The sequence below is a fragment of the Equus przewalskii genome, chromosome 6 (genome assembly GCF_037783145.1).
Source record: "Equus przewalskii isolate Varuska chromosome 6, EquPr2, whole genome shotgun sequence".
NCBI lineage: Eukaryota > Metazoa > Chordata > Mammalia > Perissodactyla > Equidae > Equus > Equus przewalskii.
In genome coordinates this window covers 94,094,077-94,112,331 of record NC_091836.1, presented here as the reverse complement: position 1 = coordinate 94,112,331, position 18,255 = coordinate 94,094,077, and the positions used below count along the sequence as shown (strand labels likewise).

The following is an 18,255-nucleotide window of genomic DNA, read 5'->3' as shown; positions in this document are numbered from 1 at the left end:
TTATGGCTTACGTAAGAGCTGATTATTTTTCTCTAGCTATCTGGGCTAGTATCTTAAAAATTAGGGGGTTTTTTTTGGTTTTTTGTTTTGCTTTCTTGGGACATCTTATCCAAAAAGTGAAGACTAATTGACCAATTTATCTTTAATGCAAAGTACATATAATATAGCAACTATAAGAAATACTAACACTTTAACAGATCTTATCTCTTTTCTTCCCTACTCAAGTCCTTTGTTCCTGGTATTTTGTCTTGGACAAGCTGCAAATTTGAATCCTCCTTTCTTACCTTCTTCATCTGATAGATAACAGGAAGGTATTCTTCAATAAAATCTACATCTCTCCTTTCTCCAAATCTGAAGCTCTCCTTTCACCTAAGTTGCCGGCCCTAAGATCTTATTCCTTGGAAGCAAAGAATAAAGTTCTCCAAGTATGGTTCACGGGCCAACTGTATCACTTTCACATCATGTGCATCAAAATGCTGATTCCTGGGTTCCACCCGGGCCTATTCAATCACTTCGCATTTTTAATCAAGCTTTGCATGTGATTCTTACGCTTACTAAAGTTTAAAAACCACTACTTTATAACAAAGGAAATGAGTTATTTGGGCAAAATAAAATCAATCAATATAACATATAATTGTTATTTAAAAACATCAGAAGAAAGTGATATCTTGGCAAGAGAAATTGTCATCTTTCAGTGTTGTTCTGAAAGAGAGGTCTCAAAGGAACCAATTAAAGACATCAAATTTACAATTTTTCCTCACTTCACTTGCTCATGAGAGTTGCCAGGAAATAATGGAAATTATTTAGACAGTGGAAGGAAGCCAATTCAAGGAAGGCTCCAGGGGCTCCAGAGCGAGGGACCCAGGGGCCCAGGCGTTGCTCTGTGATGATCTTGGGCAGAGGGCAGTGTCTGAGAGCTTCAGATTTCTTATCTCCAAAGCCAGAGGGTTGTCCATACATCTGAAAGTTCTCTTTGAGACCTGCAATTAGAGGAAATACGTCATTCCCAAAACTTGAAGTCAAGGCATATCTGTTTTTACTGATCCTCTAGCATGTAAATAAATTTACTGTATGTTAGTCATGTGCCCAACTGGACATTATTTTTAAAGATAAGCTCCTGAATGCAAAGAAGATAGAAAGGTTTTATGTTAAACTTCTTACGTCTGCTTCAACTTGTTTCCATTTTCTTTATTTTCGCTTAGATGACAGGAGTAGTCAACTTAATGATAGGGACATTTTTAACCTGTCTGCCTTAAAATATTCTTGAAAAATGTCTCTAATATAGAGTAAAACAAGGCATAGTAGAAAGCAAGAAAGGAGCTGGCCGTAAAGCAGTGTTTGGTACGAAGAACGGTTCTGTGGGGTTTGTTAAGCCACGAGAGTCCATAGGAGGAAGGAGGGCTGACAGTTACCTAACACCGAAGGCGCTGCCGGCTTCTCAAGGGTAGTCACCTAGCACTCAAATGTTTTGTTGTCTGGAGAAATCGTCCAGTGTTCAGAAACACCAACCCCTTTGACCCTTACTAGATTCCCGTGTTTTAGGATTTTAAAGTATGTGAGCAAGCAGTCCGAAATGCCGTCACCAGGAGGGTTAATTGCTAAGACCTAACTACCAAGCGCCTATCAAGATAGGTATACAGATCTCAGGGGAAGTGGAGGCTTGTGGGAGAAGATGTTTTAAACTAACGTAGAGCTAAAAACCTAAATATTCATGTCAGATTAAGGGAGACTTTCTCCCTCCTCTTCCAAATCTTTTTTCCGTTTGCACAGCTCCCAAAGCCCTCGCCCTTTGAACAGTGGAGAGTCATTTGAAACTCAACCGAACGCTGGAGGCAAGTTCTACTTCTCAGGCCATCCAATTTAGGAGATCCAGTTTCTGCAGAGGAAGAAGATGGGTGGGGGAGGGAAAAATCAGACTCTCATCTTCAGATCCTTCCACCTTCAATCCGCAACCTGCCACCCAAATCGAGCCAAGTCAGGGATTTTGCCTTGAACCACCACCACCACCACCACCACCACCACCTTGTCACTCACGCCCGATAAACACGCCCCCTTGGTTCTTACCCTTGGCCAATGGCGGCTCCCCTCCTTGCATAGTAATGAGCTCGAGACCTCCCCGGGCCAATGGCGCTCCGGGAGCAGGGTTAGTTTTGCATGTACCTAAGTGATTTGCATACCCCGGCGGCCGAGGGCCTGGGAGCCCGAACGTGCAACCGTAGAAGGGAAAGGAGAGGGGAGGCGAGCGGCGAGAGAGCGAGCCAGAGCCCGGGTCGGGGCGCGGGCGGAGGGCTGGGCGCGGGCCGGCATGGCCGAGCGCTGCGCCCCGCAACCTTGAGAGCGGCGCGTGGAGGCCGGAGCGAGGCGGGGCGATGGCGGCGCGCGGCCCCCGCAGCCGCGCCCGGCCGGGCCGGCGGGCCTGAGCCGCCGCGAGCGGGCTGCCTCTGCGCTCCATGGAGCGGCGGCGAGGGCGACTCTCGGGAGCGCCGCGTCCCCGCGCCGCCGCCGCCGCCGCCGCCTGCTGAGGCCCGAGCCCCCCGCCGCCGCCGCGAGCAGCGCCCCCGCCCAGCCGGCCGGCCCCGGGGCGGGGGCGTCGAGGGCCGCGGAGGCCGCCGAGAGCGCGCAGCCATGCCGGGCCCGCTGCCGCTGCTCTGCCTGCTCGCCCTGGGGCTGCGCGGCGCGGCCGAGCCCAGCGGCGCGGCGCCTCCGCCTTGCGCGCCGCCCTGCAGCTGCGACGGCGACCGTCGGGTGGACTGCTCCGGCAAGGGGCTCACGGCCGTGCCCGAGGGGCTCAGCGCCTTCACGCAAGCGCTGTGAGTGCGGCCGGGCCGGGGGCCGGGGGGCGCGGGGGGGCGCGGGGCCGGGGCCGGCCCCGGCCCCGGGGCCCGGGGAGGGGTGCCGGCCGCCGGGGTGCTGCCTCGCTCCCGCCCGCGGCTCCCCGGACTTGGCCGGGGCGGTCCGAGCCGCGGGCAGCTCTCTTTCCCCCACTTCCCCCCCCCCCCGCCCCCACCACGCACGTCCTGGACCGGGAGGAGGGAGGCACCTGGGAAGGCTCGCCCCGGCCGCCTTTCCCGCGACCTGCCCTGCTCCCTCGGGCCCTGCTCCGCGGCCGGAGCGCCGGGACCTGGCCGAGCCGGCGTTCGTGGGGAGCGCCCGGAGCCTGCTGGCCTCCAGCCTGCGCGGACAAGAAACACCTGCGCCGCGGGCAGGGCGACCCGCCTTCGTCTTGGCCCCCGGTGCGGTGCCACTCTGGGCTCCCCCGCGAGCGCCCGGGCTTCTGGAGGCGCAGGGGCCGGGCCGCAGAGCAGGGGGAGGGAGGGGACATGGCAGGTCTCTCCTGGGGAAAATACTCTCCTTGGCCAGGAGGCCCTTGACGAAGGCCCGCTGAGCCGGGTGCGGCGCGTTGGGGGAAAGCACGGCCCCGGAGCGCCTGCTCTGCCCGGTCCCCACGGGGCCGCGGGGGTCTGCGGGACTCGACCGGCAGAACTTCTCTTCCGAGCTGCCTGCGGCTGGGAAGATCGCTGAGATGGTGCTGACTTCGAAAACCTCCCTCCTCAAACGGGGACCTGGGCAGCTTTAGACGTTCCCCTCCGAAAAGGAGGGGAATCTGAAATAGGTGCTGGAGGTGGTGTTGGCAGAGGCCACCCATAGGGAAAGAAAGCACAGGGTGACTCCGGGCAGGGCTTGTGTCCCTCGCTGTCTTCGTGCTTCTGCTGGGTTAAATCAGAAGCAGGGAAAGGCTGCTTGAGAGAGGAGGGGATTCTGAGAGGCCTGGGTGAAGGGAAGGGCCTTTTACCTTATACTGCTGAAGGGGACCTCCGAGGACCGGACAGTTGTGGAGGAGCCCAGGCCTCGGGAAGAAATCCTTTCTGTGCAGGCCAGAGCGCGGCCGTGTTTCCAGGTGCCTGGTGGGAGGTGTTCTGCTTGCTCTCTGCCACGGGTTTTTACTGAGTCCTGAGGCCTGTTGCCTTGGACCCTGTCTCATTCTTTGGCCTCCAGCCTCCCTCCTGTTTTTTCCCCTGTATTGGGGGTTAGATATGTGTTTGAAGTCATTTTCCTTCAGTATGGTGAAATTTAACTTTCACTGAACAAAGTTAGCTTTGCAGTGAAGAGTGGTTTGTCCAGGGACCTGACCTGGGCGTGGGGAGGATGGAGGGAGCAAGGCAGGGCCGAGGGGGTGGGCTGTTTGTTTCCCCAAGCCCTGTTTCTTTGAGGGGATTCATACAGGAGAGGTGCCTTTACCTGAAATGTCTCAAGCCTCTCGAAAAGCATGATTTTACAGTTTTGACCAGTTGTAAAGACCTTCTTTAGCACACTCCTTGAGTTTGAATGAGTAGACTTGCCCTATAAGGAAAAGGGCTGTTTTACATCAGTACCTGAAACCACAAAGAAATACCTCATTTTTATGAGAGCAGCTTCTCTCTGGCAGGCATCTTCCCTCAGAACTCACCCAAGGTGGTGAAATGTTACATTGTCGCCTTTGAGCCTTACGGAAGTTACTCTCCATGACTTGGGAGACAGAAAAATACCTGGCAGCGGTCCAGGGTAGATTGCCTGAACTAGCATCATCCTAGCACTTTCTGAGCTGCTGTGGTGAGCGAGTGTGCTCTCTTTTCTTCATCCATTCATGACCTGTAGATAGAGTGATCCTACATCCTGATAACTACTTATTTCACCCGAATACTCTTCATTTCTCCCTCAAAAGTGTATATTATATGGTGACCCCATCTCAAGGGCATTTCAAGGGCAGTATATTTGCATTTTGGGGAATCAGCTAGTCCAGTGATTCTGAAAAGCCCTGTTGAGGAGGGGCAGGTGCTGCGGTGTGCACTCTCCCATTGATTTGGGATCCCTTGGGGTCTTTTCCCAAGTACTTCTGATCTGCTGTCCCATCCCAGTCTTCATGAGCTGTGGTCACCCCTAGGCACCGGATCTGGGGTCCCCAAACTTGTTCACCTCTTCCTAATTTCTGGAGCACGTGCACCAAGCCCTATTGAGATACACGTAAAATTGCAAGCACCAAAACAGAAGTTGAAAAGGTGAGACTGTAGTTATTACCCAAAATTCTTTTATATTCTCATTCCTCGGTGGAGTATAGTGCTTTCATCTCCCCCTGTGGTGTCCGCATCCCACTTTGGCGACCCCAGGACTGACCGGGCAGGGATTTATTTTACTCAGCTTGGAGTCCACAGAGCCTGGTACATAGGAGGCACTTAAAAATGTTGTCGCAAGTAAATAAGGACTTGAGCCCACAGCGAGGGGCAGAGCTGGGGCTCCTGCTCAGCCGTCTTTCCCACGCAGGATCGCCAGATTCAGCGTTCTCAGCCTCGGGTCTTTGTCCAGAGCCGAGGAGGCCCCAGAGGAAGAGTACCTGCCGCTTCTCCTTCAGGCTCTTTTCAACTTGTTCAGGCGACCAGTGTCTGTTTCCTGCTGGAAGCTGCCTTCTCGGAGTCTGGGGGCAGAGTCAGCTGCAACCCTCAGTGTTGTTGACGGGATTCCCATGTTCACACCATTTGCTGCACCTGTAGGGATTATTTATGTTTTGCAACAGCAGTTCTCAGTGCTTTGTCACAATGCACTGGCTTGTCACAGTTCACCTGGGGGTGTTTTAAAGGAAGTAATCTTACTTACTAGTATTAAAATTCCAAAGTTTATTTTAGGAAAAGGATTGAAGGTTATTCCTATATTAGTGGTGATAAGGTCACCCTTAATCACCCATGTTCCATGATTCCTGACTAGGGGAGAAAGGGAGGGGATTATGCACATCTGTCCTCTGGTTTGGGTGTTACTGCCACAAAGTCTGAGACCTGTAGACCTGGAGCACAGATTTCCACATCCTCCATTATACCTGGTGCACAGGTATTAAGATGATGAGTTGTGGAGACAGTGGTGGGTCTGAACCTTTCATCATAGTCTTTACCATGCCACCAAGTAATTGTGTGGCCTTGGGCAAGTGATTCTACTTTGTTTTGTGTGACAGTCTCCTCATCTGAAAAATGAAGTAATTGGATTCACTAATTATATCTAAGGCTGCTTGTAGCTTCCAGAAGTTCTATGATTTTATAATTCTTAATTTTAGGATGGCAAGGTGGCAACAGTGTTTACAATCTTCTCATAAAAAGATCCCAGGAGTAGCAGAATACGTTGCTAGTTGAAGTTGCACAAGCCTATTTGTTACCGCTCGCTTGGAGGAGGCGTTCTTTGTCTTTAGAAGTGTGTGTTAGGAAATTTGCCATGGAGACTTTCTGCAGGATGCACGACTAGCTAAGGCGCTTTGCTGGGGGAGAACAGCCCTGCTTGTTTCCTGTGGCTATGGCTTAGCACTTGGAAAATAAAATCACTCAGTTTTAGTAATTTGGATACTGTACAAAAAGTTACTCAACGTCCTCACTTCCATATAATTAGTCATAATCTCTCCAACCTGCACAGTGTGCGTATGCTGTACACCAGCGGGTTATCGAGCTTTCTATGTGGAATGATGATGGTACCTGAGGGACTTTGAAGTGTTTTTAAAAATAATGTGTTGCTTTTACTCCTCCTTTTGGAAGCATCATCTCAGATTCTTCCCTGAGGTGTATTTTTTCACTGCACTGAACACCTTTCTTCTTTTAATAGTATCATTTGAAAATATTTTCTTATGTTTTCGCCAACTGTATTCCCTGGCAGGTCAGTAGTTAGTGGCTAACTGTTTATACCTTTTCTGATGGTAGATTTTGCTATCTCTTGATTTCTGATTTGCTGTCTGTAAATTTCGACATTAGCCTGGTTTGTGTAGTGTGCCTTCCTAGAGATGTATTAGTCTCACCTACAAGTGAACTTGGGCTAAACAAAGCCACCATATGAACATCTTTAAGTATAGATCCTTTATTTTACAAACTAGTGAACCATTGGGTTCTCTTTAAATACCAAGAACAGAAAGAACATTCTGCTGGGAATTTGGAGAGCGGTTTCCAGATCTGCCAATAAATCTTGAGCGACCTTGAGTGGGTGACATGCTTAACCCTGGAGGGCCTTGGTTTCTTCACCTGTAAAACAAGGAAGTAAACAACTCTTACTGCCAAGAATTTTCTTTCTATTTAACTTGATTTTGTTTTTTTATGCATTTCTAGGATCCTTTCTGTTGCATGAAGTGACATGTTGGTGTCTAAATCATGGAATCTCTCTCCTACCCAGGAAACGTTTCCAATTGTCCAACTCTCCTGGAGTATTTCCATTGAGTGGGGAACTCACTGCCTCCCAGGGCAGCCTTGTGCTGGGTGTGGTCTGAGCAGTATTCAGGACTTGGACCTGTGATTCTCTCATTCTGGGCTCCTTAAGGCTTGTGGTGACCACTAATATTTTATGATTTCTAGTTGGACTAAATGCTAATGACAGTTATGGCATCACAAGCATTTAATGTCCAGGCACTTGGCTCCTCACATTAGAAGTGTAAGGTAACATTTGACAATTTAATCTCTTAGGGAAGATCAAAGTTCTGTGCTAGTAGGTGGATCCAGGCAAGTTTAGGCATTTTCTTGGCCTCTGTCAGTCTCTCTCTCAAATTCATATTTTAGTCATCTTTGTAATAGTGGAAGTACTGACAGCCTGCAAGTTTGGATTTTGGTTTCTGGTCTCCCTGGTTGTGTCTTTTATTCCCATTTTTCTTATCAGCAAATAATGGATATTGGAGTAGATGATGGCTGATGTCTCTCACGGCTTTGAATTTCTCTGAATCTGTGTAAAATATTAAGCAAGTAAAGTTGTGAGCATCCTTCAGTGACTCATTGAACTTTTTCTAAGCCTGTCTTTCACTTTTTCTCTCGAAAAGAGACAGAAATTTTCCGCAAAAGCATGATATTTGTTGGTATACCTGGGAGAAAAGTTAAACCCTGCCAAATGTGCCCTTAACTCTGAAAAATGTAACTCATACGACTTAGAATGTTCTTGATAAGACAGCTTTGCTCTTTTAATCTTTTAAACTAGATCTCAAGGTTTTGGCTTTAGAAACATGTTATCCAGCTTGCTCTTTAACTGCTTGGTGCAGCCTTCAAATTTTTGGCAATGTGAAAAGCTTGTTTTCCTATCTATATAAGAGAATGGGCAACTTTTTCCTCCCCCACCAACTTTGCTCAGTGAAGGACAGTTTTTTTAAAGCTTCATTGCAGATAATAAAATGCTCTAATTTTAAATTCTGTCAGTGAAGAAAAAAAATCTAGCGCCTTTAGCCAGTCAGGACTCTTACACAATGGCTGATTTGTCTGCCTTTCTTGACATTTCTTTTATCTTTAAGCGCTTGATGGTCAAACTATAGGCCAGGTATCAGCTCTGTTGTCTGAAATCGGGTGAGTTCAAAGTTGAGTTTAGAAATCAGTCAGAACAGGAGACAATCATGATTTTATGGTTCCTGTACATTTAATAACTTCTCAACTTTCTGAAGACTTTAGCACGTTGGTGCTCAGAGACCCCCTTTAAATAGCAAGATGTAAAAGTTAGTACGCTCTGGGTTCACCCAAGCGTGAACAAATATTTGCTATGAAACTATGTGGATGGCTGGGACTATTTTTAGCAAGATTGTTAAAATGTACTGAAGTATTCTGTGTCATGTACAAGTGATTAAATCTGAATGTTTGGGGTGGTGGTTTTTCGTCTCTAAATACCTTTTGACACCATTACGTGTTTTAGTTGTCAGGAAAGCACACCGCGTCCTCCCTCTCTGCAGTAAGATTTGGCACTATGCTTCTCTTATTTTATTTTATTTATTTATCTTTTTGAGGAAGATCAGCCCTGAGCTAACTATTGCCAGTCTTCCTCTTTTTACTGAGGAAGCCTGGCCCTGAGCTAACATCCATGCCTATCTTCCTCTATTTTATGCGTGGGACTCCTACCACACCATGGCTTTTTGCCAAGTGGGGCCATGTCCGCTCCCGGGATCCGAACCGGCGAACCCTGGGATGCCAAAGTGGAAGGTGTGCACTTAACCACTGCGCCACTGGGCTGGTCCCAATGCTTCTCTTATTTTAGATGCAAGTGATGGAGGTTCTGGAATGTCCTTCTAATACTGTAGGTCTAAGAAATGAACATTTGTTTTAAAATGTATTTTTGTAGCTTTTCTGTACTGAAAGATCTTAGGGGAGAGCATTGAACTGCCCCACTGTGGCAGTCTGCGGGCCCATTAGAATATAAGAATATCCTTGTAAGGAAATGTAAACCATAGATATTTTGGGAGGCAGCTGGGCCCAGACTGGGTATACATTCTGCTCCCAGACTGGTCCGCTGTCTGTGCCAGTGAGAAGACGTGGGGAGGAAGCATATCTAATATGTTACAAGATAATTAATGACCCTTTATCCTTCATCTTTAATTTCTAGTTAAGAATTCTGAATCAAGATAAGAAAAGGTTGTGTAAGCCCCTTTAGCTAGTTTTTTTCCTCTATTTTTACCCTACGAGAATGTAGCCTTTTTTTTTTTTTAGCAAAGTTTTAAATACAAAGTTGACCATTGAAAGAGTGATCATCTTTTTTTTTTTTTAAAAGATTGGCACCTGGGCTAACAACTGTTGCCAATCTTTTTTTTTTTTTTCTGCTTTATCTCCCCAAATCCCTCCTGTACACAGTTGTATATCCTAGTTGCACGTCTTTCTAGTTGTGGGATGTGGGACACCGCCTCAACGTGGCCTGATGAGCAGTGCCCTGTCCACGCCCAGGATCCGAACCCTGGGCCACCACAGCAGAGCACGCGAACTTAACCACTTGGCCATGGAGCCGGCCCTGAAAGAGTGATCATCTTAATGCACTCTGACAACAAAATATTTTTGATATTTGAATCAGATTTTAGGACCTGATATCCAGAAAAATCATGCATTAGATTCTCTGCATTGCCATATATTTTTAAAGTTTTATTTGGGGAAATTTTCCTTCCTAAGAAGAGTGACATAAATTTGGCAGGGAGATGGCAACTTCACCTTGGAGCTGTGCGAGGCATGGCTGAGGAATGTGCCTAGGATGGCTCAGGTCTCAGCGCTCCGCTCCCCTCCGGCTGGGAGGTGCCCGCATGTGGCGCTGAGTAAACCACAGAGTAATTTAGTACAAGTGGTGACATAGAAACTTCCCCGAAGAGCTTGATCAGGGCTGTTTTCCTCGGAAGGTTGATGGATGTTCTAAGTCTTACTCTCTTCACATTTCTCCTTTTGGAGGAGCAGGATAGGAGGTGTGCTTCCAAGGTGGCCATCTTTTCTCCGAAACTCTAGATATTGAGCTATAATGTTGATTGCCTTCTAGATTTTTCTTGTTTTCCTAGGGGGTAAGAGCATGCATAGAGGCCCTTGGAGAAGCTATATGGATAGTAGGGGGAGGGCTTGGCAGACTAGATTTTCTCAGGAGAGAGGAGACTCGTGGTTGCCACTCTGTTCCAGATTGTCACCCTTCCCGGGTGTGGAAGCCATCAGCGTCTGCTCTCCTGCAGGAGAGTTCTCCACGATGAGAGCACTGTCCCATGAATAGCTTACAGCTCAGGAACTCGGGGATTCTAAAGCCTGTCAACTCTTTCCGGAGGCGAGGGAAGAGGACACAAACAGCGTTGACTAACCTTTAGGTTTCTTAATGTTCTTCAGGACCATTCATGTGCTCGTCTGTTTTAGGCACTAAATTAATCCAGTCTTTGCATTTTCCAGATGTGCTAATTGCCATTTAGGTCCTCTTCAAGCTCTTTTTATCTCACATAAACTGAAGCATATACAGAATTCTCGTATGTGTAATTTGATCGGAGGTAAGAAGGGAACATTAAATGGATTTAATACACCTCAAATAGTATCATGTTTTAAAAATTACACATTATGGGTTTACTAACTGATATTTAGCAGTTTATCGTAATCCCGGTTTTCATCCTTTTTGTGCTACTTCTGCTAGTTCATCTCATTTGATTAGTTTTTTTTTTAAATCTTAATATTTTCCTATCTTTGTAACAAAGAAAAATTTTCTTGTTGGCCTTCTGTTTTCTCCAAGGTCATTTTGAGTGCATGGTCATGGACTCCAGCTTTTTATGTCACTATCTACTCTCCAGTCTTCTTTTTATAGGTATATTTTTGTAAACAGGCCTTTAAGAAGGGTTTTGTTTTTGAGAATGTGACAGGAATCAAGACTCCTGAGCTCCTAAGTCTGTGGGCTTGGGCATGTCACTCAACCACTTTGGATGTTGGCTTTTCCATCAGCAAAACGAGGTAACGTCTTTATCTTTGAGGGTCACACGTAGCAAATCCTTCAGCATGACCTATTTGAGTGACAGTGAGGACCCAATTTGTTGTCATTTCTCCTGGGAGTGGTTAAGCAGTTGTGTATGTGTGTTAACACTTTGCAATTTAAAATTCTGAACCCCATTTCTCTGGCTCTTTGGATGTACATCACGTTCAAAGTCCGCTGTGGACTGCCCGGGTGAGCTGCTGTGCTGGTGGAGAGAGAAGGCTGCTGTCGGCACGTCCTCCATTCAGGGACTCACGGTCCTGGTGGGAAGGAGTATGCCTGTGCGTTTATCAGGGGACTTGCTTATAGGCAGTGCTGCTCCCTTCTGACACAAAAGCCGGCTGGTGAGAGTTCCAGTTTCTCTGGAGGAAAGAGCTCGAGGGACATTGTGTTGCCTGGCCTCAGTCTCTGACTTGGCACTGCTTTCCTGAGATGGCTGGTCAGTGTTTGTCCTCACAGCAGACAGGCATGTGACCTTCGACAGTGTCAGCATGATCTTTAGATACGCTTAATAGTCCCTGCTTATCCAAGGGGCTACGTTCCAGTGGATGCCTGAAACCATGGGTAGTACTGAACCCCATAGACACTATGTTTTTCCTATACATACATACCTATGATAAAGTTTCTTTTATAAATTAGGCACAGTAAGAGATTAACAACAACTTCTCTTTGGCATATGTGAATTGCCGGCATCAGGATTCTTGTGCTGTGGAGCCGTTGTTAAGTAAAATAAGAGTAATTTGAACACAAGTCCTGTGCTACCCTCACAGTCCATCTGATAACCAAGACAGGCTGCTAAGTGACTAACTGGCCAATGGTGTCCACAGCGTGGATCCACTGGACAGAGGGATGAGCCACGCCCCAGGTGGGATGGGATGGAACAGCACGTGATTTCATCACGCTGCTCACAGTGACGTGCAATTTAAAACTTATGAATTATTTATTTCCGGAATTTTCCATTTAATGTTTTTGGACTGAGGTTGACCGCAGGTAACTGAAATCGCGGATAAGGGGGTACCACTGTACTAATTTTCTCCCTTTAGACTTTGGAACACTGAGGAAGTGCATTAAACAATGCTTCACTCGTTGGGAGCCTCATGCCAGTGTGTGCCCACTGTAGTTTTTCTGGTGACTTTCCATGTTGGGGATGGGTGAGAGTTACTCAGGACTGACAGTTTAGCTGTGTTCTTGTTTCTTCATCTCACTGTTTCTAGAAATATGCAGATCATAGGAGAAATTTTTCTAAGTATTTTGGAAAAGATATTTTACTGGTTATTGGATACCTGTGTATTCTTTTTTGCATTTGGGACTAATGCTCGTGTTTTGTGGCTAAAGAAAAGCTTAGTATCTAAAAAGTAATTTTAGAACTAAAATCCTTTCTTTAAAAGCTTTCATATTTCTAAAAAGTTATGGCATTCTTGTTAAGTACAGTTAAGTCTTTCTTAGAAACTTTAAAAACTTTTCCGGGTTTTGATTCAGACTTGATCTGAGAATGAATTATACAGCCGGAGCAGTGGCTAACGTATGCAGCAGTGCTCACAAGCCGTTTAGACTGGCCGAGCGTTTCCAATACAGTTGTGCATTTTTCACCCTGGGTCTCTTTCTTTAGAAAAAAAAAAAAATGTTTGAGATGTTTTTCCCATTACCATCTTGACATCTGCCTGGTTACACATGAATGGCTTCACCCAGTCCCACAGCAGGCAAACTCCTGTGGCCCTGCTTTCAATAGCCATGTCACTGACAAAGAAAACATATGGGATATTTCATTGCTGTCCTTTGCGAACAGTCTGGGGCTGGGAGGGCATGCAGCAGAAGGCTTCATACTTCATGGTAGATTGGCAAGTTTGTCTGCTAACCACAGCCTCTGCTGTTAGCAATCAAACTGTGTTTCCCAAAGCCCCATTACATTTTGTGGAAAGGAAATCTCGTGTTTTGGATAAATCAATTTCTAATAGCAGTTTGGATTAAGTTTGTATGACCTGCTTCCATGGTGGGGTTTCCTACTTAATCATATATTTCACCAAAGGGAGTTGTGTGTGTGTGTGTGTGTGTGTATGTGTATGCAGGACATGTGTATGCAGGTTTGATATGTGGTCTGTATTTGATGGATACGCAAGTTGGGAAGGAGGATGCTTGATTCCTGATAGAACATGCCTTGAGGACTGCCCGCCTTTCTGTTTGTCTTCTTGTCAGTGCCTAGAAAGAGATTCTTCTCATGCTGGCCCAGCACTGCTGCATTGACCTGTGAAGGTTTCTCGTGCACAGTACCAGCCTTCTACTTGGGGATGCGGTTTCGCTTCATCCAGCGTTAACGGCTTTGCTTTGTGCATCTGAATCCACAGTGTGGAGGCCTGTCAGCATGTATGGCAGGAGGGGGACAAGTGCGTGGAAAGAGGGGTAAATCAATTGCTGTTTTTTTCAGGTTGTCTTCTATGTTAAAAGAATTTGCCATTGGGGCCGGCCGGGTGGCATAGCAGTTAAGTTTGCACATTCCGCTTTTGCGGACCGGGGTTCACCGGTTCGGATCCCAGGTGTGGACATGGCACTGCTCGGCAAGCCATGTTGTGGCAGGCGTCCCATATATAAAGTAGAGGAAGATGGGCACGGATGTTAGCTCAGGGCCAGTCTTCCTCAGCAAAAAGAGGAAGATTGGCAGTAGATGTTAGCTCAGGGCTAATCTTCCTCAAAAAAAAAAAAAAGAATTTGCCCTTGACACCACCGTGGCTGAGGTGGCCTTCCAGAAGGAGAAAAAAAAAGCCCTATGACATCCAAAGATGAGAAGATTCATGACTTTGGCTAAGGACATAATGACATCCATTTCATCAGGGTCCTTTCCAACTCAAGTTACCCCAGCCTGAATTTCTAGTTTCATTGTCTCCTAGGCATGCAGGCTGGTTTTGACGGGAGTTGGTGATTTATCGAAAAGGAAGTGAGCTCTTGTTTTATCCCAGATATAGCCAAATATTTACATTTATATATAGATGTCATCTAGAAGGTATTTCTGATGGTTATTGGTATCGTTACTGAACATTATCTGCAAAGCAATGTGCTAGTGGAAATTACTGCCTTTCACGTTTTCTCATAAGAGTAGTTCCTTTTGCAGTTCAAATTTGTTGGCTCTTGGAAGGTTACATTTTAAAAAGTTTCAGTTTTATGGTCCTTTACAAATGAGTCTATTTGAGGTTCCCTCCCCTCCTGTTTTTTGTGCCTCCATATTTTTATCCTAAAATAACTGCACATCTTCCTCGACTTAACGATGGGGTTATTTCCTGATAAACCCATCATAAGTTGACAATATCGTAAGCCGAAAATGCATTTAACGCGCCTAACCTACCGAACATCATAGCTTGGCCTCGCCTACTGCAAAGGTGCTGAGAACACTGACATTAGCCTACAGTTGGGCAAAATCATCTAACGCAAAGCCCATTTTATAATGAAGTGTTGAATGTCTCATGTAATTGATTGAATACGGTGCTGAAAGTGAAAACAGGATGGCTGTAAGAGTCTTGGTTGCTCACCCTCGTGACTGCGTGGCTGACTGGGAGCGGTGCTCGCTGCCCTGGCCCAGCATCGTGAGAGAGGATTGTACCACGTATCACTAGCCTGGGAAAAGATCAAAATTCAGCTTTCCCAGTACAGTTTCTACTGAATGCGTATCGCTTTCGCACCATTGTAAAGTCAAGAAATCCTAAGTTGAACCGTCGTAAGTCAGCGACCATCTGTAGTTTAATCTTGGATATTCCATCTTCTTTCTTTCCTGACTGCTTAACTGACCCTCTTACCTGTGAGTTCACAGGGAAAACTCCTCTAAACCTACCAGTCTTTAAAGTCGTGCTTTTTAGCGTACAGTTCTGTGAGTTTTTGTCACCACCATCACTGTGAAGCCCTAGACCATTCCCATCCCCCCCACCCCGTGCCCTTTGTAGTCAGCCCCTCTCCCCACTCCTAGTCTCTGGCAACTGAACATCTATTTTTGACTTGGGTCTCTTATTTTGTATTGTTTTGCATTTACCAGATTGTCATATAAATTGAATGAAACAGAGTGAAGTCTTGTGCCTGGCTTCTTTCACCTATCATAAAGCATCTGAGAGTCTGCCATGTTGTTGTGTATCTGTATGTAATAGTCCTTTTTGTTGCTGAGGAGTATTCCATTATACGGATGGGCCACACTTTGTTCTTCCGTTCCCCAGTTGAGGGATATTCGCCTTGTTTCCACTTTTTGGCAATTACAAATAAAGCCAATATAAATATTCACATAGAGGTTTTTATATGAACATAGGTTTTCATTTCACTTGTGTCAATAAATATAAATACCTAGGAGTGAGATCTTGGGTCCTAAGTATGTGTTAATAAGAAATGTTGGTCTAGATTTTAATGTCTTAGAGCTGTAGTGAGGTTTGATGTCACGAATCCCTTATAGCCTCAATATATACGTTTAGCATGATGCATATGTAGTATTAGCAAAAGCTGTTGAAGCTGATTTTGTTTAAATGTCTGTACTTCTAAAAGGGTAGACTGTTAGCTCCCTTTCTGGTCCTGGCAGTTATTGTGAGACCCCCGAGGAATGACCCAATATGGAGCATTTTGCTGACAGTGAAAAAACTTTGAATTATTAGTGTATCCACGTTTGGAAAGTCTGATTAAAAAAATGGAAACTTGATGAGGAATTGCTGGGCCCACTTTGTGTCCTAGGCCTGTCCCTCGTGTTAACTCTGATTTCTGCGGTGTACACCCCCACCGCCCGGCCCCCATTCGTGGTGGCGCGGTTCCTATTTTATAGCTGAGCAGACGGAGATTGAAATGGATGCGGTCACCTGCCCAGGTGGCCCACAGTTAGCAGGGGGGTGGGTGTCTATGAGGCTCAGGTGTCCATTTTTGTCCGTCCTGTGGTTTACTTAGATAGTTGACAGAGTTTAGCAGAAGAGGAAAGGTAAAATGAGAAACGAAATGGTGAGAAGCTACAAGTTATTATGGGGAAAAAAACCCTCAGAAGTGAAAATAAAGCATACCCACGTCTCCATACATACGTCCAGCGGGAGGCTGACTTGATTTAGGAGGAACTTATATCAGAAGTATTTACTGTGTAAAATGGAGTTATCTTTTCTTCACAGCAGAATTTTTATAAAGTATCTCTCGCTTAGTCTCCTTGCTTTTTGCACATCTTCATTTAAAAGCTTTCACGTCATTTTCTCCGTTAATAGTGTTTGTCTGTGTCCAGACAGTGTCAGTCGTGTGCATTTTGGCTTTTTCTTGTGGAATTCACTTAGATGGTCTGTGAAAGTCAGAGCCGTGAGCCTGCTACACACTGTTCTGTTCCTTCAGGAGCATGTTTCTGAATGCGCGTCTTTAAACCAAACCCTGAAGTACGTTAAAAAGCCAAGTGTGCAGTGTGATGGTTTCCATATAGCTGCCCCCTTCACTCCCTGGAATTTCCTGCCTCTCCTGTTGAAGATGTTTTTAGAGGGAAGTCAGCATAAACGTGAATCACTCATGAGCCTTTTTTCCCCCCAAGGCATTTCATTTAGTCAACTTGGTATTAATTTAGTCGGTCTCTCTAGTTGACTCGAACACTGTGCGTGTTGACTGTGTGAGCTGATGTTTATTAAGCTGTTAATGTTTTACGGACTGGCCGGGTTCCTGTTTGCATCTGTGCGTTCTTTCCTTTAGCAGCAGGGCTGTTTGGGATTGAACATTTTGATTTTGAATGTACCCGTGAAAGCCAGCCCCATCCTGGACAGTCATTTGCTTGGCAACTCTAACGGCTGTCTTCTCCTGGAAGCGCTTTGCTTTTTTATTTCATTGATGTTGCATTTTTCGTCATGAAGAGCTTCTTGACGGTCTGTCTTGCCATTCAGATAAACCATCATTATCGTCTTGTTATTAACTTAGGTGCTAAAAGTAATAAATGTTAGTGAGTCCCAGGCATCCTGTGAGGTGTTTTGCATGCGTTATCTGTTTAATACTCCCAGCGTGCTGTGATTCCCTCCATTTGGGAGCTGGAGAAATCACAGGCGGTGAAGGCTCATGGGTCATAAATGAGGCTTGGTACGTGGGGTGCTGGACCTTGGTTTTCCAGAGCGGGTTGTTGGTTGAGTGGGTGGTATGACTGTGCGTTAGTGCTCCTCCTCGATGGAGGCATTCGTCCAGCTTGCGTGTGCTGGATATCGTGAGCTGCTCATTTTACAGGTGAGGAGTTAGTTCTGAAGAGGTTAAATCTGTTCTGTCCTCTGCTTGAAGTGTTCTCAGCTCCTGAGAATGTAGGTTGGGACTCATCTAGATCCTAAAATCCTAAAGGCCATCTGGTGAGTAGTCCTAAAACTTGTGTGTGTTATGGCCCCTCATCAAAGAGGCAAGGTCTTTCCCTTGAGGAAACAAAAAGTCCGTTTTCCCCAAGGACGTATATTTACATTTATATGTTAATAGACCTGACATCTGTTTATTATTTTCTAAACCTTTCAACTGCATACATCATAGCCCCAAATTCTTGCTAATGTTTTTCAGACCTTGCCTCCTCCATCCTCCTCTGTTAAGAACTAGTAGTAAACAGTTGATCTGGCTCAAATTCTCCGTTGAACAGGGAAGAAATCCAGTTACGTTTAGTTGTGTGCCTTGGCCCAAACTATTGGTAGTCCTCCAGAGTATGTCAAAGACAAAACAAAGCAGAAGGAATCTCGTTATCAGAATAGATGGTCTTTTCTTTAACTATGTAAACTTTCAGTATTTAATAAGATTTTGACTTGTGTTGCTTGTGGCTTATGCTTGTCAGATAGCAAGATTTCTTGAGCTTCTTCCTTTTGGTCCTGTCTTTCATGGGCCCGGTACTGTGTTGAAATTGTAGGAGATAGTTGTTTTGTGGAGATGCATCAAAAAGTTTCATGCAAATAATTTATTTTTTGAGAGCTACTAATATTTGTCTAATTATTCATGGAATCAGTAGTCTTTCAATGTGAAAGTAATAATTACTTACTGAGATAATGTCAGCACTTAAAAAATTAATTTGTTCAACATATATTTATTAAGTGCTCTCAGGGTTAGGAACTGTTCTTG

General features: G+C 45.8%; 1 protein-coding gene across 1 annotated transcript in view; it reads left to right on the top strand.

The window, feature by feature from the left end:
• The first annotated feature begins 2,198 nt into the window (after positions 1-2,198).
• The window catches only part of LGR4 (leucine rich repeat containing G protein-coupled receptor 4), a 95,115-nt gene continuing 79,058 nt past the window's right edge, over positions 2,199-18,255 (top strand). The window contains exon 1 of the mRNA XM_070624570.1: positions 2,199-2,810. Coding sequence (XP_070480671.1) covers positions 2,626-2,810 — 185 coding nt within the window. The 5' untranslated portion in view covers positions 2,199-2,625. The remainder of the gene's footprint in view (positions 2,811-18,255) is intronic.